At 35.4% G+C, this 22,030-nt stretch overlaps 1 protein-coding gene across 3 annotated transcripts in view; it reads left to right on the forward strand.

Moving 5' to 3' along the window:
• The window catches only part of LOC126979736 (protein phosphatase PP2A 55 kDa regulatory subunit), a 67,145-nt gene extending 47,490 nt beyond the window's left edge, over positions 1–19,655 (forward strand). For all 3 annotated transcript variants that reach the window (XM_050829237.1, XM_050829238.1, XM_050829239.1), the window contains 8 exons: positions 335–471; positions 3,389–3,563; positions 4,300–4,363; positions 5,218–5,365; positions 7,228–7,306; positions 9,592–9,719; positions 10,840–10,981; positions 13,328–19,655. In XM_050829237.1, coding sequence (XP_050685194.1) covers positions 335–471; positions 3,389–3,563; positions 4,300–4,363; positions 5,218–5,365; positions 7,228–7,306; positions 9,592–9,719; positions 10,840–10,981; positions 13,328–13,453 — 999 coding nt within the window. In that variant the 3' untranslated portion in view covers positions 13,454–19,655. The remainder of the gene's footprint in view (positions 1–334; positions 472–3,388; positions 3,564–4,299; positions 4,364–5,217; positions 5,366–7,227; positions 7,307–9,591; positions 9,720–10,839; positions 10,982–13,327) is intronic.
• Positions 19,656–22,030: the final 2,375 nt, after the last annotated feature.

Below are 22,030 nucleotides of genomic sequence, written 5' to 3' on the forward strand. Positions count from 1 at the left end.
TCGAGTGCCGCATCGTTCATAAAATTTTGTTTTTCAAATTTTATTTGTGTATTAATCCTAGAAGTGAGGAAACTTTAAAAACATAGTAAATACTAAATGTACAATATTGTATATTTTTATTTGCACAAAAAAAGAATGCTGGGAGAGTTTCTTGCGCCGCTTCTTCTCTCTCAGAGCGCAATTTGTTTCCGAAGCGGTAGTAGTATCTAGTAGTTATTAGAAATGACATCAAAAAGAATTCTAAAGGAATCAATTTTGATAAAATAAATGCCTTTTAATGTCTTTTGTGCCTTTTTTTATAGATGCTTTGTTCAAGTCGCAGTGTTGTTGTCAGGTCTCAGAGCGTGACAAGCGCGTGACGGGGTACAACACCCGCGAGGAGGGCGGACGACCGCGCGACCCGGCGCGGGTCACTCAGCTGCGAGTACCCACCGTGCGACCCGCTGACCTCATGGTGGAGGCCTCCCCCAGGTACCACAAACCCTCCACTTATCTAGCTTTTTAAAACCAAACTAACCATTTGAGTGGTGCATGTCATAACTGAATCTATGCAAAAACAAAATTCATGAAATCTTTATTTATGAAAATAAGGGATGAGATGAGCAGGATTCAGCTTATGGTATTTGATGCGCCCTGGCTATTACAAGGCAGTGCCGCTCAGGATTCTTGACAAACCCAAAAATTCTGAACGGCATTACAATTGTGCTCGTCACCTTGAGACGTAAGATGTTAATTCTCATTTACCTAGTAATTTCACTAGCTACGGCGCCCTTCAGATCAAAACACCGTAATGTTTACACCTTACTGCTTCACAGCAGAAATAGGCGCCGTTGACCTATAATCAAGCCAGCATCCTGTGCAAAGGAGCCTCCAACTGTTAAATATCGATATATCATATATTATAAAATCTATGTCTGTTTGTCCTAGACTTGAAAATAACAGCTTCTTACTACTTGCATAAGAATTTAATTAAACTAATATTCTCTTAAGTTACATTATTTTTTAATATGAATTTAGGCATTTGTGTAAAAAAATTAAGACCTTAGATATTGTAGACCAAATCCGATTCAAGACTGATGTGTATCGAAATTTAAGCAGGCAAAGACACGCATATCTGACGAGGCATTACAGGGTTTTCTGAATATAAATAGAGATATGAATGAAAAAGCAGAAAATTCTGAATTTCTCTGTTAAAAAATATATTCATATATTCATCATCGGAAAATGTTTGGGTGGAGAAGTGAATATAATAATGACTGGGGATATCCGGGCTATGTTTTTTATTCAATGCCGTATATTCGCAAAGCCCTGAAGCCTGGAATTTAATGACTCACGGACTGAAGTTTGAAATTATTTGTCCTTAAGCCACTGCATGGACACACACTCCTTCTTGTACCAAGGGTTGATAACCCATGTTTCATATATACTAACTATTCAGTTAAGATAGATAGTCTATACTCAAGCCAACGAGACAAGGTAAAGAATGATTTGGACATTTCCTACGAATCTTCTTTGTCCAATACAGACAACATCGATTAGAATGGAGAATCCATAATTTGTGCATAATTAACTCAAATAAAAATGTTTTGAAGCCCTGAAACATTGTTTACATTCTTAATCTTGTCTTGTTGGCCTTACTAAAATTGGTGCACTGAGAACTTTTAGTTATTTTTGCAAATATTTTTATTTACAAATGGTAGGTACAACATTTCCAACCATAAAAGTAACTGCCCTGATGTTACCGGTGTGTTCTTTAACGTTTTCTCTATCCCATTTAAATTCCCTGCACCACTTTTGAACAGTTTATAATACCATACCAGAATCTATATTGTGCTTTTTTTTTTTTTTATAATATTGACGCACTTTTTACACAAATTATCTTGCCCCAAGTTAAGCATATATAGCCTGTGTTATGGGTTACAAGACAATGATATATTTAATACAATATACTTACTTAAACATACATAAATTCATATAAACATACATAAATACATTTAAACACGATGACTCGGAAACAAACATCCATATTCATCATATAAATGCTTGCACCTACCGGGATTCGAACCCGGGACCTCTAGCTTAGTAGGTAGGAACGCTAACCACTCGGCTATACAGGTCGTCGTTTTGGTATTTAATATTTTTTTGATAATTATATCATAGCAAATAACTATGAAATACCAAAATATAAAATAAATAAAGCGCTGTTTCACCTGATTCTTGCCGCCGAATCCCAACTTCGCACGACACGCCACAAGTTAGGATATCATCCCCACCATCTGGATGTGTGGCGGTCCTCCACAGAGCGGTTTTCAAGAAGCTTTCTTCTTCTACAAAGCTGTGGAATGAACTTCCTTGTGCGGTGTTTCCGGGACGATACGACATGGATACCATCAAAAAACAGCGCATACACCTTCCTTAAAGGCCGGCAACGCTCCGGTGATTCCTCTGGTGTTGCAAGAGACTGTGGGCGGCGGTGTTCACTTATCACCAGGGGACCCGTTTTGTCCTCCTTTTCCATAAAAAAAATTATGCATATATTCCCTATTCCGAAGTCTCAAAATGTAAGCTTACACAAAGAGTAAATGTGAGCTTCGAATTCTTCGTGAACTCATCGAATTTTGTTTTAATTTGACTTATCTATGTTAACAAATGAAGTGGCTGTAGGGTACTCGATTAAATTTTGATTCGGCCAATGTTGGCAATATCACGCATTATTGAATATCATGAAGTATCTAATCACAATGTCAACACACACGTATTTATTATAATTAGCGTGCTGAATGAAACATATATATGTTAATTTATGAAGCCACGATTTCAATATTTGAGTTTGTGTCTTTTGGGTAATACACACATATTTTTTGTATTTGTCATTAATACTACATTCAGAGAGGTTGTCTGTTTATCAGTATCAGGTTTGGTTTAAGTTTAGCGAAATTTTTTTATGAAAATAAGGGACGAGACGAGCACGACGTTCAGGTGATGGTAATTGTTACGCCTTGCCCATTACAATGCAGTGCCGCTCAGAATTCTTGAAAACCCCATAAATTCTGAGCGGCTCTACAATTGCGCTCGTCATCTTGAGATATAATATACTAAGTCTCGTTTGCCCAGAAATTTTTAGCTACGGGGCACCGTACACATCAATGTTTACACATTACTGCTTCACGGCAGAAATAAGCGTCGTTGTGGTACCCATAATCTAGCCGGCATCCTGTGCAAAAGAGCCTCCCTCTGGTCCCATCCCTCATCCCGTGAGCCTCTTGCCCGTTTGCGTTTATTGTACATAAAAAAACATGGTGCTATGTACACAATACAACAAGTCTCCTGTATAAAGCACCAAAAGGGTTATTTGAATTTGAATATGTATTGTTTGTTCAATCCACAGACGGATATTCGCGAATGCACACACGTACCACATAAATTCAATATCGCTCAATTCGGACCAGGAGACGTATCTGTCTGCGGACGACCTGCGCATCAACCTGTGGCACCTCGAGATCACCGACCAGAGCTTCAACATAGTGGACATCAAGCCCGCTAACATGGAGGAGCTAACTGAGGTACTGTTTATCATCATAGGTGTTCGCCCGATTTAAATATGACCTGCCCATTACAGTGCAGTTTGCAGAGGTGTGTATAGTCAAATAAACTTTATTCAATTAGGCTTAAACTAAGCGCTCTTGAACCGTCTTAGTAAAGAATAAACTGAATACATATAAACTATCGTTTATTGGGTGCACCCTTAGTGCTAACATGATGGTCGTGATTACTGTCGTAATTAGTAACCACATCCAACAAATATAAAAACTATAACAGGTCGACCTGACACCATATGCAGCACCCGTTCGCGAGTTGACACATGGACCAGCCATCATTCCCTTCGCATATATTTGATGAAAGGTGACAATATGGCCAACACTATATAGCATACACATGGTAACTACTTAATTAGGTACAAAAATAATGCTCACAAAACAAGCCCACTAAACGATTTTATATAATGCAAAAATAGTAGATTTTATATAATATAAACTGTTTTTTTTTTTAATTTATTTAGTGGCATGGAATGCAAGTCCATAGGCCCATCAAAACTGTGTTCTCCAGGTGTTTTGTCATTTGTTCAATTTCAAAAGCGAGACTTGTAAACACATTGGAAAAAGTAAAAAAGCATTGGAAACAGGAAACAAATCTTAACAGAATTATCATTTTATTATATTGAATATATACAAAAATTTCCGACTTTAGTCCGGTGTAAAGCATAGACTATAAAGCTTATTGATATATATTTTTTTTCAGGTGATCACTGCAGCGGAGTTTCATCCGACTGAATGCAATCTCTTTGTATATTCTAGTAGTAAGGGTGAGTTATCCATTTCACACTATTTAAACACTTCAAAGGGTTGCCTTCTTTTCAAAATACTAAATAAACCTTGGAAAACAATAATGTCTAGATGGACTATGAGAGCTGTGAAAACGTCGAAAGAAATTGAGTTTAGAACTAAACTCTGTTTAGAGCAATTCACGCCCACTAACACAATGTGTCGTACAAATCGCCAGTGTAAGGCGTAGCTTGTCATGCACACTAAACTAATATTCCTGGCCTGTGTTCGGTAGTCTAACAGCAAGAGACTCATACTTTTCACAGCTGTCATAGTCTATCTAGATATGTAAACTATAGGCTGTTCTTAACAAAAAATAAATAAATAAAATTCTCTAATATGCAACTATTGGGGTTGAGTAGGGTTGAACTGTAAAGTAGATCGTATAGATCATAGTTTCTCAACCTTATTTTGCTCACCGCCCACTTAGAGAATATGTTGTTTTCTAGAGTATTTTCGTGTATTTTTGCCTTTTTAGACTATATTTTTTGCTATTTTAGACTATATTTTTTAATCTACCCACGCCCCATCTGCGCCATCTCAAAGCCCCCTAATTTTCTCTGGGTCTTCTACTACCCCTCGAAAGTCTCAAACGCCCACAAGGGGGCGTTATCGGCCACGTTGAGAACCTATGGTGTAGATGGAGCCACAACCTGAGAGTTGAACAAGACATACCAAGATTTACGAGCGATGTGTTTTCGGCCCGATAGCTCAGTTGCAAAGAGTGCTCGGATTTAACCGAAGAGGCGCAGGTTCGAGTCCCGCATCGTTAGTAAATTTTGGTTTAAATTTTATAGGATGTGCCCGGGTACAATATAAGTTTGATTGACTCCAGGTACAATAAGGCTATGCGACATGCGTGCGGCCGCCCTGTGCGACCGACACGCGAAGCTGTTCGAGGAGCCGGAGGACCCACATGCCAGGTCCTTCTTCTCCGAGATCATATCTTCTATTAGTGATGTCAAACTTAGCAACTCTGGCAGGTGAGATAGCTGAATAGCTGCTTCACGTTTTTAAAATTAAACTTATTATATTTTTTTAAATCCTACTAATATTATAAATCTGAAAGTTTTTATGCCTGGATGTATGTTTGAACTTCTTTAACGCAAAATCTACTGAATAGATTTTGATGAAACTTTACAATAATATAGCTTACACACCAGAATAACAAGTAGGCTATAATTTATAAAACTATAGTGTGAATTATACAAAATATAAAAGTAGTGTGATTCTTTCTAATGAATACAACTAGCGCCATCTCTTATCAACTAGCAAGCAAAAGATCAAATTATATGGCAAAACAACGTTTACCGGGTCAGCTAGTCGCTAATAAAATGCTCCCAAAATACCTTTATTTATTTACGGTATGTGTTGGATTGATCTACTGTACTCAATAACTCTTGTTTTTTGATGTTTGAGTATTTTTGTTTGCGTCACTTTACATATTATAACTGAAATTATTTGTAAACAGATGACACTGTAAATGTTGATTTAAAAGAGTCGCAATAAGTATGATAAAAATAGCCTTTATTTAATTTATTATCTACACCCATGCTTTTAATCCTCTATTAAAGATTCTGAAACAGTTAGTTTATTGCCAACATTAAAACACCCAATGTTCTAATAACCATTACATCATCCAAACGAGTGTTGTAATGTTGTACTGAATTTCATAACAACACTCCTATGTTTTTGTTTTCGATCCCTTCATGCGCAAAGAGTTTCAACAGACAGCCACATTCTTATTGTTCGATGCGTGGTATCTGTATGAATTTCAAAATAAGAACATTTTCGTTTACGCGCGTTCCACACGACCAGAACGTCGCGCGCCGTAAAAAAAGTAGGTTATTCGAATCCCCGCGATTTTTCTTCGACATTTTTATTGTTTTGTTTACAAAAAAATGAGCGATTCATTTTGAACGTTGCAAAAGAACATTATATTTGAGTAAATTTTAATTATTGCACTATACAAAATGTAAATTACTACTATAATAATATATAATTTAATATATAATTTAAAATAATAATTTTATATATAATTTAAAATAATAATTTCATTAATACTTAGTTTATTTGTATATAATCAGTAATGAATGATATTAGCTTACTACTAGGACTGGTGTTTTAATGTTAGCAGTAAGCTAACTGTTCCAGAATATTTTAGAGGATTCATATTCTGGGTGTAGATAAAGTCTTGTATGCTATAACTGTTGATAATTAGGTATTAAATACTCATGTAAATACCACATTCTTGTTTTAATACCCCTTATTACACAACAGTTGCATAAATAACTATTACAGCTTACATTTAAAATAATAAATTAGATATTATGTAAGTCAACAACAAGTGTTGTTTGTTTGTCTTGCTGTAAAGTTATTATTAGAGCTTTGTTATTTTTATTCAATCGTACAATTTAGAAAAGTCTAATATGAAAAGTCTAGAAAAATTAAAAAAAAACCTTAGTACGGCATAGATTATTTTGGTGTTGCAAAAGTTTTCCCATTAAAATTCATTTTTCGTTTTAATTAATGATAGCTTTACTACTATCAAGCTAGGTTACATCCCACTGGACCTTAGCCTGAGGAAAGAATCTACAATTTGGTACTATTCTGCACTAATTCCTTCTATCTGTGGTTCCTACGAATTGAGGTCCTGCTCAACACTGTCTAGCCCACAAAAAAGGATTGGCAAAAGTTCCTGCCATAATGACATTTAGAGTACTTAAAAAAACCTTTCCATTGATATATAGCATGTTGTTATTGGTTCCTAGGCAGAATGCCAGTATTCCTTCGTGCCTGCTCCAGCAACTTGTCAAAAATACTTAACTTGCTTATTATTTTTCAGATATATGATGTCAAGAGATTATTTAGGATTAAAAGTATGGGACCTTAGAATGGAAACCAAACCTGTAGAAACATATCCAGTGAGTATATTGTGCATTATATTTATTCTTTCATCAATGGACATAATATTTGTCAATCAGACTGACACGATTATGGTATTGATACCCAAACATTATACATACCCCCTTATCCATAATGGTCCGTTAAACAGCCGCTTAGGAGTGTTTTTTCTCATTCTGACTTAGGTCAATAGAAAAAGACAGAGTGAGAATTAGCAGACTTTTATGAATAAGGGGGTAAGTATCTATATTACTTACAGTCAGGCTACCTCATACCTAATCAGGTTAGATGTTAGTGAATAACCTGTAGGTAATCATTTTTATTGTAACAATAAATGATGTTCATCATGTCATTTATATTCCGATCTGGGACATAGGACTCTTATAAAATTCTAGTACATTATGGTATTCGCTAATATCATAATCCATGCCAAATTTTATATATATTATACATATCTGTCTGTAACATTATTTTACATTAAATGTAAATTTTTATTTTATTTCCAAATTTTAATTAAATTTCTAATTTAAATTTTTCATGTTCTTCCGACCAAGTATGTTTAAAAAAATTGTCTATACATCTGTTCATTCTGACTAAGGACAAAAACAGGATTTGACGGGGATATTCTTTTTGCTTATTAATTTTAAAATTTTAATATGAATTAGGTCCGTGAAATAATCCACTATAGTGTAAAAAAAAATTATGCAGATTCCAGTGTAGGTGGTCTCTGTGCGTGTGAATTTGTTTTAGCACTTAGTTGAAATAACATTAAAGTAAAAATTATCCATTTGTGTAGGCATTAGAATCTTAAGAGTTGAGGGTCTGCTGTATTGAATGCTTAGTAATATTTGAATAATGAATTGCCTTTTGAATGATTATAGTTTACACATGTGATATTATTGGAAACAAATATATTTATTTATGCCAAAATGATTGGATTAGGGATGTAGAATTCTAACCTGTCTAAACAGTTTCGGCCTTATAAATATGCTTGGTATAAAGTTATTCCCGAGAATAAACCTAGGAGTGGTAGTGCCATGTTGAGTCCTCATGGATTGGTCTGGCACGCCCGGACAAATACCACTTCCGTTCAGTTCTGTGGTCACTTGGAAGAGAAGGCCAAACTGGCTTCTAAAAACCTTGGTGTACTCAGTAAGGCGAGACAGTACTACACTAAAAGCCGCCGCCTGCAACTATAAGGCGCAAATTCGGCCTCACATGGAGTAGGTACTGTTCTCACCTCTGGGCGGGTGCTCCCCAGTACCAGATTCTTCCATTTGACCGCATACAACGAAGAGCGGATCGAATCATCGACGAATCAAGCCATCTCTGATCGGCTTGATTCTTTGGCATTACGGAGAGATTTGGGTTCTCTCTGCATCTTCTACCGCATTTATCACGGGTAGTGCTCAGAGGAGCTGTTCGAGTTGATTCCAGCGGCTGAATTCCACCACCGGACATTACGTGCAAAGTACCATCCGCACCACGTAGACGTCTGGCATTCCACAACTGCGCGTTTCGTTAGAAATTTCTTGCCTCGCACAGCCACTTTGTGGATTCAATTACCGGCTGCGGTTTTCCCGAACAGATACGACTTAGGGACCTTAAAAAAAATGCATACTCGCACGTTAAAGGCCGGCAACGCATTTCTTGACACACCAGATGTTGCGTATCTCTATGGGCGGTTGCCTGACCTGACCCTATCCCGTGAGCCTCTTCCCTGTTTGCCCCCTCTTATATAAAAAAAACTAAGAATATGTAAAAAATGTTAACTATTAGACGTATAACGTTTCCCGCGTTTATTGGTAAGTCTGCCTGAAATTCAGAGAACTTCAAAATTATCTTTGTATTGACAATGTTGTCACCGATATATTCAAAATTTTGCAGTCTTAGTTTATTCTCAGGTATAACTTTATTTGTAAGGCCACTTATGCTTAAGTAATATACCCTTAGTTCTGGGATTATATTTAAATCTAATTTTGTACCTTTTTTTGGACGATGCGAGAGATGCTAAGAGTTGAACAAGACATACCAGGACTTTCAGTTGGTGCGTCACTTGGACGGTTGGCTCTGTTGGTAAGAGCGCTCGTCCATAAATTTTGGTACAAATTAAATTTGTACATCTAACTTGTCTTTCCAGAGATAACACCTCTGGTACCTTTAACCTTACAGGACTGGGGAGTTAAAGGAGTGTACAGATCTGATGTCTAGTATTCCTAATGATGGCCATACATGGGCCAGTGATATCCTGGAAACACACCCATTGTCTCTTATAACTTCATTTAAATGCATGTTTATGTTGCAGGTACATGAGTACCTCAGATCAAAGCTGTGCTCACTGTATGAGAACGACTGTATATTCGACAAGTTCGAGTGTTGTTGGAGTGGGGACGACCAGCGACTCATGACCGGCTCATACAATGGATTCTTTAGGTTACTTTTAACCGTTTCAACAACTATCCGCGCTTTTTGATCAAGCATTATGACATATTATGTTTGACTAGATTTATTTAATTATAGTTCTAAATGGCCATTTATTTTAATTGACAAAATATGCAAAATATTAAATATTCGTCCAAAATCAAAAAAAAAATTAGGGACGGGACGAGCAGGACGTTGAGCTGATGGTAATTGATACACTCTGCCCATTACAATGGATTGGAAATTTTGGGGATTAAAATACACTGCAATCCTAGGATCTATTGTGCTCCTTGCTTGGGCTAGCGCGCGTGCCCTTAACTCTTAACACTTGAAAATGAGATGTGTAAATCGAGGCTAATAAATGAGATGTGGAAATCGAGGCTATTAGCTAGGGAATGTGTGCCGAGTTTAAATTATATCCACGAGACTTCAGAGGCGTAGGATCCTCAGAGGTTTTAGGCAGGGCACATCCTCTGCTTTGAATAAAGGTACTTCTTAAAGTGTCTTAGTTAAAGGTGTCTTCACACCCCAGTCTGACTCTGGCAAGGGCCTCGCATTCTAGTAATCGTACTGGAATGACTGAAGACCCCAAACAAATCAGTGTTCAGTGGCTTCACAACAGAATCTGCACAGGTTTGATTCACTGAGACCCATTCTGGCTACGTGCCCATTCAGTTTACATTAAATAATAGTATTTTCCGTGTTCAACGCGAGTGTTACAGATTTAAATATAACACTTTTTAAAGGATTTAAAAGTGTTATTGATCTTTAAATTAAAACCCAAAACTACATCACCATACAAAACTTGTCTACAGCAAACACCACCTCCGGGGCAGTAAATGGCGCTAAACTTTATAATGAAACTAAAACTAATGTAAAAAAACTTTTTGTTATGATAATAAGAGACGAGACGACTAATTGATACATCCTGCTCATTAAAATGTAGTGCCGCTCAGGATTCTTGAAAAAACCAAAAATCCTGAGCGGCACTACAATAGCGCTCGTCACCTTGAGACATAAGATGTTAAGTCTTATTTGCCCAGTAATTTCACTAGCTACGGCACCCTTAGTTACAATTAACCGTCTTTTAGTCCTTTAAATGTGTTTTATTTAAATAACTCTTATCGGGCAGGATATTTGAACGAGGCGGTGGCGGCGGTGGCGGCGGCAGTCGTCGCGGCGAACTGACTCTGGAGGCGTCGCGGGAGGCCGCCAGCCGGCCGCGACAACCGCTGAGAGTGCGGCGCGTGGCCACCACCACCAAGAGGAAGAAGGTATATCGTGGCATTTATTAAACGAAATGGACGGTGAACCGATATTGCACAATTTGGTTTTCCTCAAAACCTTAAACTGCTGGTTAAAGGCATAAAAGGCATTTATTTTCTCAAAATTGATTGCTTTAGAATTCTTTTTGATGTCATTTCTTATACTACTAGATACTACTACCGCTTCGGAAACAAATGGCGCTCTGAGAGAGAAGAAGCGGCGCCAGAAACTCTCCCAGCATTCTTTTTTTGCACTCTTTTCAATAAAAATATACCGTATTGTACTACTAATCACAATCTAGTCCCAGGCTGTCCGATCATTTAGATATTCAGCAGTGGAGTAATAGGATTTACGACGGTACAGTTCTTTTTCTTTTACCGCCAGTTGCAGAAGGCATCCTTAAATTTAATGTTTCATTGAACATAATACCGACACTTTCTTTTTTATTTTGATAGTAAGTGATAGAGCATGTGATATGACGCAACATTAACTTTAATTATACTTTATGCTACTGGCGGTATATCTAATAAATTGAAAATAGAGGCTAGGCTAGGCTAGATCTCGTAAAAAATATCCGAGCGGCGTTGTATTTACGTATGCATTAACTTATACAGATAACATTAAAATGTTAATTCGATTTAACACCTTATCTCGTAGCAATAATATTCATTAGAGATAATAACCTACGTCCCGCGCGAGACAGACGCGAACAGGTGGCGAGAACATTTTGTTGTTGTAATTGAAATGTAATTATTTAGCAAAATAATTAAAAAAGTCAAGTTAGTTGCATAATTTTGTTAATTTAAAGTGATACTTACCTAAAATACGAAAGGACTTCATCGTTTTTAAATTTGGAAATGCTGTTATTTTTACAGTTGTCACTGAACACTGTCATTGCGTGGCGTTGTATTCTAAGCGCGGTCGAAACACAACTGAATGAAAACTGCTCCATAGGCGCGTAGGCAGGGTTTTGCTTCAGACATTTTTAGAGCGTTTGTTAAGAATATCTATAAAAAAAACAAAGTCATAAATTTTAGATATTCTTAAACAAGTGGTTGTCGACTAATGGTACCATGTATATTGCAAACTAGTCGGCGAAATACTGAATTCAAGCATTAAGTACTAATTTTTACAGGTTGTAATGAATAAATCAATCATTTTCCTCATAAATTTATATTGTTATTGATAAATATTAATAAATTTAACGATATATTTGCCAACTTCCGCGTAATGCACCAAAGATTGCCATCTATAATATTATATAGATAATTCCTCTATGAATTTTCCTTAGATCATTTATACGTCTATATAGATAGTGACAGCTGTGAAAACGTCAAAAAAATTGAGGTTGACTGTTAACCTCTATTTGAGCAATACATGCACACTAACACAAAGTGACAAACAAATGGCGAGTGCAAGACGAAACTTGTCACGCACACTAAAGTAAGAAACCTGACCTGTTTTCATCGGTTGTCCAGCAGCAAAAGGCTCTATATAAATTATGTAAGATATAAAACTATACTTACCCTGTACTGCCATTCAGTATCTAGTAAGTTAATGCATGGGTTGGACGCGTCGCCCGTGCACTTGATCATAATTATCGCAGTTATTTTATTTCTACCCACTTTTTTTTGTATAAAATAACAATACTTTAAGGAAAAGATACCAATTGTTTATATTGTTAAATTTCTCATATAAGGTTTTCAAGGAACCCTTTTTTTCACATACAACAACGCTGTGGAATTAGCTTCCTTGTGCGGTGTTTCCGGGACCATACGACATGGGTACCTTCAAATAAAGCGCGTCCTTAAAGGCCGGCAACGGTGATGTGATTCCTCTGGTGTTGCAAGAGAACGTGGGCGGCGGTTATCATGGTGACTCGTACGTTCGTTTGTGTACCCTCTCTATAAAAAAAAGTGTGTGTGTACTGATGTATGCACGCAAGAAGTTATACTTCGTTGGCCTAACAAAGCAATCCTAAAAATTATTTATTCCTCGTGCTATTCTACGATTCTAGAAAGAACAATATTGTAAAAATCTTGCATGGCTTATACAATTAATTATTAAATAACGAATACGGCTGTACGGGCTTGAACCCTTTGCCCTATCCTAATAATAGCCGAAGAAACCAACAAAAAAATAACGAATGTTGCAATCGTCAGAAAATTTTAGGAACGAAATTCCTTCTGTTACTTTTGTGTTACAGTGATGCGCGCGCATCTTTAAATTTCACTCTCATCATTTCTTCATAACGCGCCTGAAAAAGTATAACTTAAAAAAAAATATTATTTCTCAGTAAGTCTATTTTTAATGAGATTAAAGTTTTTTAACCATATTAATTTTGTCACATGTAGGATGAAATAAGTGTGGACTGTTTGGACTTCAACAAGAAGATCCTTCACACCGCCTGGCACCCGCACGAGAGTATCATCGCCGTGGCCGCCACCAACAATCTCTTCATCTTCCAGGACAAGTTCTAGCACATCAACTATATGCTCATCACCGACAGCTCATCACCTACCTGTATTGAGTATGATCACGTTGATTGAGGTGATTAAGGTTAAGATTCAGTTTACAATACATACACAAGCGATCTAAAATAAGGACTTTTTACCATTGTTTACTGGCTTCATTGTTGATTAACCACTAAGTTTTGAACACAAACTTACAAAATACATTGATTTTAAATAGAGAGTTAATAAATATACAAATTAAATTTGTAACTAAAATTTATGAACGATACCAATTATGTAAGAGCACTCGGACAGAACCGTAGAGGTTAGGGGTTTGAGTCCTGCATTGTTCATAAATTTTGGTAACAATTTGTATAATTCATCCCAGAATTATCACTTTACGAATACCAAATTTTTTAGAGTTAATTCAATTATTAGAATTAGTTGCTTCCACAATATTTGTTTTTCTAAATACGAGGTTTGTGAGTTTACAAAAAAATCCATTAAGTCGTAAATAGGGACCGGATACTTTGATGTGTTGAATAATTTTTGAGATTTTATAGTTTTTAGTTATCAAGTAGATCCCACCGCTGTTATAACACAAATTGGATTTTAATTAAAATATATAATTAGCTAACCGTTTGAGTTGCCTCAGTTGGTAAGAGCTCTATCGGACCCGAGAGGTCGCGGGTTCGAGTCCCACATCGTTCATAAATTTTGGTTACAATTTGTATAGTTAACCAGAAGTGAGGGATGATATCAATTTTAAAATAACATATTGTTTAACTGAATTTGTTTGTGATTTCCTCCGATATCTGTCTGACTGACGGCTAATGAGAAAACATCAGAATTATTTCTAAAATTAATGCTTCAATAAATCAAGTTGTGTAATAGAATTGTTGTGTTCAAGACTTACGTAGTTACATCCAATGATTTGAATATGTACCTATACTTTGTTGTTTTAGCAAGCTTTTAAAATTCACTCCAATTTAGTTTAGATCTTTCATTAAATTATTACATTTCTGCTAGTAGAATTTTTCATGCAGATTGAATAAGTTATTAAACAAATCCTAACTTTCGAATATTGTGAGATTAGAAATTAATTGAATTTACTGGAGTGATTTCTGGTATTGTAAAAACTAGCTCAGATTATAATTGTGAATCCCAAACAATAGGGTAATATGCATATAATTTAAATATATTTTCAAATTTTTAATATACTTTAGAATGCCTACAGTAATCAATATTTTTTAGAATGATATTATTTTTTAAAAGTTCTGGGATACAACATTTTACAAACAATGTCGAAGACATATCTTAACAGCTAACTTGAATTATTTCTGCGGTAAATATTTTTTATTCTTATAAAGCGATTAAACTTATATATGCATATTACCCATTACTATTAAAACATCGGTTTATACTGATTGTTACTGTTTTATGGGCAAATAATTCCAGTTCAAATCAGGAATGCAAACTGAGTGTTCCGTTAGCCGTTGCCATAAAAATTTAAAGTGAAGCTTTCTTATTCCCTATTAAAGCTGGAAATATAGGCTTTTCCAAATTTAAAAAAAAAAAAACTAGAAATGTCATGAGTGACTCGTTTTGATCCAGTTAGTACATCCATTCTATCCTTGTCGCAGTTATTTTTGTTCTCAATAATATTTCAAACCTATAATCTATTGCTGTCTCTTTTTGTCAGTTGATGTCACAGCTGGTTAAGTTTAGTCAAGTTAATCCTCGCAAGTTGCGTCTTGCTATTCATACAATACATATTACCATTTTTTCCCTAATAATCCATTGAAATGAACGTCTTTATAAGATTTAATGATTAGTTTAAAAGGGTCCTTATAATAAAATTTGTGGATAATTTAAACAGTTCGTAATAATTATCTATAAATATTTAATCAAAAACCAGACAGCAAATAGGCTAGCATTCTATAAAACTAACCAACGTAGAGTACATATTGCCCACATTAATAATAAATTTTTGTACATTTTGCGTCCAAGCCGTGCCCAGAAATGGTCGTAGAAACATGCTTTAATGTAGTTTTAATGATTCATAGAATGATATTATATCCGATATTGACTGATTGAAGAACGAATCGTATCTCAACTATATAATAAAAGTGTAATTTTGCTAAGCACGAATATAATATTTTTATACCTCAATCTAAGCACTATAATGGGTTAGCTATGGGATTTTATCTATATCAACCAAATTAAAATACATTTGATAGCAGATTTGGTGATCTTAAGTGTATTCAAAGTTTTGTTTGCCATTTTTTTTTACAAGTGACGGTAGTTTTAAAAGTATTTCTTTCACAAAAGACTGAGTTACGCCGTACAACGCCTTTGAATGGAGTATTTTAGATAATTCCCAAAAATATCACTGCGCGTATCTTATTTATTTTGAAAAATAACGTTTACATCAAAATATTGAATGGCCAAAGACACAAAAAAACAACAACAAAACCACGTTATCAATAGAATTTCAAACATTTTTAAATATTATTATATTTGAATTGTAACGGTTTTGTATGCCCAGTGCAAGTTAGTCATACTTAACATTTCCTCTCTTAAATTTTTTGGCAGGTATTTTCATTTACCTTTTAGTGTCAAATAAACGTCGTATGAATTTCAAAACTTCAAAAACAAAGCAGTGTTAGCACGAAAATATCATGACATGACGGTTACTAGGGTAATGAAACTGCAAACCGTACTGACGCAACAGGACGAGCGAGGTCAGCGAGATAATGTGGCCGTGTAGTATATTTTGCGATATGTTTCCATGGCTACTAAAGCACTTATACAAACGATTGTACACCTAATTCTATAAAATCAATAAGTTACCGAATATCGACTATGTTGCGGGCTTTGGATGAACATTTTATGTGTTGGCACTGTTGCAAGCGTCGTGACAGAGAGTTGACTGGCTAAATAAACGCTAAATAAATGATTTGATTTGATTTATCATTATTGTGGAAACTAAGTATATGACTAAAATTGAGTTACTGTTTAAATTCGTATGACAGGCGCATACACATGATTCGATTTTTTATTGAAAAATAATAAAAAAAATGAATATGCATATATATATGCCTTATAAAGCGTTGTACGGCAGAATTTTGTCATAAACACCTATAAATACACTTCTTGTTAAATATAGAGGATAACATGATGGTATTTTGAAAATGTATTATGATTGGGTCTGGGATGTGGTATCTAATGGTGTATGTATGATGGTACATATCCTTACACTATTATTGTAGTAAGTTTAATTCAATAAAGTTCAGAATGCATATTTTGTCTACTTTATGAAATAGCTAGTTAACTTCAAAACTTTAAATAATTCACAGATGAATCCAGACGTGTCGCGACAATATGGCCGCAGCATAAGTTAAAACTATTTTGTAAACAAAATCTTTAAGTATTGGTTACTATACATGCATTAACGGTGAATTTGCTAAATAAATAGTGTGAATATAGATATGTCACTTCACACTATACTGGAGTGAGATAAGTTTATTTTACTTCATGTTGCTGAAAAACCATGCTATAAAAATCATTGGAATTATTACTTCAGACAGTTTGGATATTTACCATCATCTTTGTGTAGAGTGGAAAACCATAGTTTAAAAATACTATTGTTATAACTTTTTAACGTCACAGAATATGTATACTAAGCCGAGATTAGCTAGAAATATTGTAATACAATTTTAAGCCGATAAGGAACGTATCACATAAGCGTATCATAAACCTAATTGAGCTTATCTCTTTCACTCGTAAGAGAGGATTAAGAGAGATAAGTTTGTCTATGAATATATTATGTTGGTTGTTTTCTCTTTGACGAGAGTTCGAAACTATTTGTGGTGATTTATAAATGAATTCGGTTTTTTGTTTGTTTTAACAGTGAGCTGTTTTAGAATCCAAAACGTTTTTTAGTTCGCTACGTCTTTTGGCTTGACGTCATTATATTTAATAGTTAAATGATGTTTTCGTGCCTTCAGTCGTATTAGTATCGTTGTTACACGCGTACAAAGCGCTTAATACAAAGGACCGACGACGTTTTATTGCTCCGGCTCGAGAGCCAAACACGTGGAACCGATTTGGGTCCGTGAAATTCCTAAATACGAGGACCGGTTCGCGCGCTTTCAGAGCATCGTGCGGTCCTACCCGAAAAGAAACCCCTTCTTGGGAACGCCGTTCCCTATCTTTGCTCCTTCCAGTTGCCGATTTGACCCACATTTTATTAATCACACTTTAGTTTTGTGCCTCGAAATAGTGGTGGTTTACTAATCCTGTGTGAAAAGTGCCCTACAGTCTCATTGACTGACGCAGTACGGTTTCATAGGAGTAGTTGCATTACGACGCAGATGATATCAAATAACCAATACCAAAAAAAAGTAACTCGTATATAAAACTGTTTTCCCGATCAAATATAATCGGCAGCTGCCAACTTTCATAAAACGTAACCTCGCTTTTACAAAAGCTACCTTTACGATGAATATCATTAAATTCTGAATTTTATCTTACAGAAGTGCTAAATTTCCAATGTTTATGGCGAGGGCGTGATGTTATTACGTCATACGGGCCGTTTGATATATTAATATGATGCGAAAACGAAAATGATGGTAATTGAAATGATGTTTTGGGTTCTAGAATGTCTCGCAACGTATACGTAACAGTGAACTGTCGACGCAGGTCCCGTGCCTTATCGCTACTAGTTATTTGTTAGTTGTTTTATTTATTGCTTTCTATTTTAAATATTGTGTAACGATTTTTTGTTATTTTTAGGGATTTTAGTGCTACCCTCTTCTGTCGAACGTTTCCATTAAGTATAATTTGAGGGTAGAATGATAAATTTGTTGTTTTATGTAAGAGTTAGATGCATAGTTACTCGAACAAATTAAACATTCGTACTCTGGGATTGATTGGGCATATTTACTTATTATACGATATAACCATCTCGTTGTGATTTCATTAATTTTGTAACTTAACATAGTTGTAGTTTGAGAATTTAAAAAAATGTAAATAAGCGATCGGTTGGTTGGTTGGTTGATTAAAGGCCTGCAGTAATCGTCACAATTTGTATTATTGAATGTACAGTTAATTATTATACAAGTTTGTACTCGTTGAAAATTATGTTCTTCGGTATTCATTATGAATTTTTAAGTCCTTTTTTTGTATAATTTTAAGATTAGTCGCGTGATTGGACGCCGTGTGTGCGCGGTGCGTCGCGACGCGTGTAGCGCGCGCGATGCGTTTCGATCGTTTTGTAATTTAGTTTTTATTTTCTAGTTCAGTGAGGGCGCACAATCAATTCCTAGCGCCTGGCTTGATTGCTGCTACGAATATAGTGATATACGTGTGATAATTTACGTGAAACATTATTAATTATGCATTCGCAGCCGTTGTATTGCTTTGAAAGCAATGACAGGAATTGAATGTGACTCCCGTGTAAAAGTAACGTGAGTTTGTGGATCAGAGTGGACGTGTGCCTGCGATGCATGTTAGTGTAAGTCTAGGTATAGTTAGGCGAAAATTGTGAATGGCGAAATGTTATTATTCTCTCGCATGGCATATTGTAAACTTATAAAAGTCCGACGAAAAATTGGCTCTAAGAAATGGACATTTCTCCCATGGCAATGTAATACCAATTAGAGGCAAATCTTGACTAACTATACTATTATAATTCTGCATTTGAAGCAAAGTTTTAGATTTTTATACGGAATTGTTACAGTGTTGTTTAAATAAAATTTCATGGGCCAAGTGAACAAGGTGAATTCTAAACTGTAGTACAATATGAAAGCATGTCGTGTCTTATTGTTGAAGGAACAACTCGGCAGTTGTTTGACGTACGTTTAATTTGGTTTTATCATTGCTTTGTGTCTTTTAAATGTATATGAACACTCGCAAAAGTGCCTATAAACACAGTTATTAATTAATTTGATTATATGCATAGTTACTTCACTTGGTCTGTGAAAATAATGTCGGAATGTGCCGTATTTATGTGATATAATGAGTATTATTACTCGTTTGTAGACAACGAATCATTGTGAGCGCGCGAGACCTCTATGAATACGTTCAATATCGCGATGCGCTCTTGTTTGAAATACGTTCAATTAACAGTCTCGATCCTGCTGTGTGCTCTCAAAGTAATAGTAATGGACGAATGAAAACTATCATTGTAATAAAAACATTCTGCAGAATAAAAGTATCAAAATTGTTTAGTCTTGTTTTCTTTTACAATTTAAAAATATTTCTTCCAATGTGTTGTAAACTGGATGGTGACATTGAAATTGAAAATTTCATTTGTAAGATGCTGAACCCTGTTGACGCGTGATATATATCGCACATTTATGAGAAGACGCTAGACGCCATGTTTCTAATGTGTACTTTTCTCACTCCTTTCCGTTCCAAATTCAATAGATCCAATAGTTTATAAACTTTTTTGATGTATTCCCATTTTTTTCTGTCTTTCTGAAATATTCAAACTTAATAATAATTAACTTCGAATTTAAATAATAGGTAACAAAATGGTCGTGTTGGTTTTGATCAAAATACTGGTTAGTGGTTGGAGACGGAGTTACCCATAAAATATTAGATAGGTATAACTTTAATAGTATTTGATCACAGAGCAATATTTAGAGTAAATGATAAAGATTAACGTTATACGTTATAATAATGAAACATATACCTAATCACAAACTTAAACTTATTAAAATGATTTTAAAAGTACGGTGGATAGCCATAGCATAGCTGTTTTTCGCTGTCGTACAGTAACAGAAACACTACAAAATGCGCCTATTGAGATGATTTCGAGTCACATACAATATAACATCTGATTTTTTAATATACATTTATTATAATTTGATTGTTTGTTTTTTTTAATTTGTATGTTACTTTCCATGTTGTTTTTTTTTAATTTGTATGGTAATTCGGACGGGTTAATTCAATCCTTTTGGACTATATTATGTTGGCTGACTTTTTTTTGACTCACTTATAAGATACATTAATTAAGAAAGTACACATTAGTAGCAAGGTCGCTTTTAACCAATAAAGAATAAGAGTAAAAAAAAGAGTATTAAAATTGTTCCGGCTATTAACAGCCATTTTGAACATATTATATAATAATATGTAGGCTAAGAATTGGGAGAAAAATATTCATCATAGACGTGCCAACCTTGGTTAAATAAATCACTCAATTTTATATCCTATTCTTTATTGGTATCAATAGCATCCATTTTGTTTTCTAGAAGTATAAAGTGCCATGAGTCGTTTCAGTTTGTTCGAATCCAAAATATTTCCTGTAATATAAATTTTTATATATGACTAATTGTTTTATTTAATAAATTCTTTGAGACTTATTAGAGGCTCATGGTCGCTCAGAGGGCAATGGAGAGGGCTATGCTCGGAGTTTCCCTGCGAGATCGAATCGGAAATGAGGAGATCCGTAGGAGAACCAAAGTCACATAGCCCGAAAGATTTCGAAAGTGTAGTGGCAGTGGGCAGGGAGCGTAGCTTGATGGACAGATGGCCGTTGGGGCAGTAAAGTCCTCGAATGGCGACCACTTACCGGAAGAGGTAGTGTTGGTAGGCTCCCCACAGGATGGACCGACGATCTGGTCAAGATCCCCGGATTAGGTTGAATTAGGGCAGTGCAGAACCGATTTTTAGGGGAGGCCATTTTCCAGCAATGGACATCTTCCGGTTGAAGGGGAAATTCATAAATCATACATTTAGAGACGTGAACATTTGAAATTGAAGCACTTGGATGAGTTTTGTATCCAAAAATACATACAACTGGGTGGGTACCGCCTAGTAAGCCTCAGGCCTGAACATGGCTTGAAATTTAAAAAATCAAACCGGTTAATGTTCTTACAGACATAGTTCCATCTACCTTCATCGCTGAGTCATTTGATAGAGAAAAGTTTAAATTTTCTGTGATATTCACTAACCATTGGACGCACGAGACGACACAACGGTATAACATTTGGAAGCATCATATTCTTTGGTGATTTTTTTCTTTGATAGTTCTAGATAGTTCTTTTCAAATATCGTATCGAGATCATCATGAGTCGAGACTGAATGATGTAGCCTAGTGAAACTCTCTAAAAAAAAAAGCGATTCCCTCGTTTGTATGAAACGTGCAGTCATAGACAGATAACGGCTATAATTTTGTAAAAAACGGAGAGAAACCGAAATCCACTACGTTCTAAGCTCTAGTTCTAAACTGTTCGCTTTCAAACTTTGCCGGATTATACTTCGTGGCCAATCGCGATACTACTATGTCAAACTTATGTCAAATTACTTTGACCATTTGACTATTTCAATGACGTTTCATACTAAACTAAATTTAAATTTTTACTAAACCAGTCCCGCCGCATAATACGTAGTATTTGCATCCTCTTTGTGAGGCATTATTGGTTGGACAGAGTAAAAGTGCTCTGTGGGTTGGACGGCCGAAGTGTGCGGAGGCCGGAGCTCGTTAGAGTAAGTGTTCTTTGGTGCGGAGTCAATTTAGTTGATTCGGAAACCCAGGTTGAATTGATTGAAGTTGATATAATATTATTATTCTATAATGGTAATTGTTAATTTTAT

The sequence above is a fragment of the Leptidea sinapis genome, chromosome 4 (genome assembly GCF_905404315.1).
Source record: "Leptidea sinapis chromosome 4, ilLepSina1.1, whole genome shotgun sequence".
Lineage (NCBI taxonomy): Eukaryota > Metazoa > Arthropoda > Insecta > Lepidoptera > Pieridae > Leptidea > Leptidea sinapis.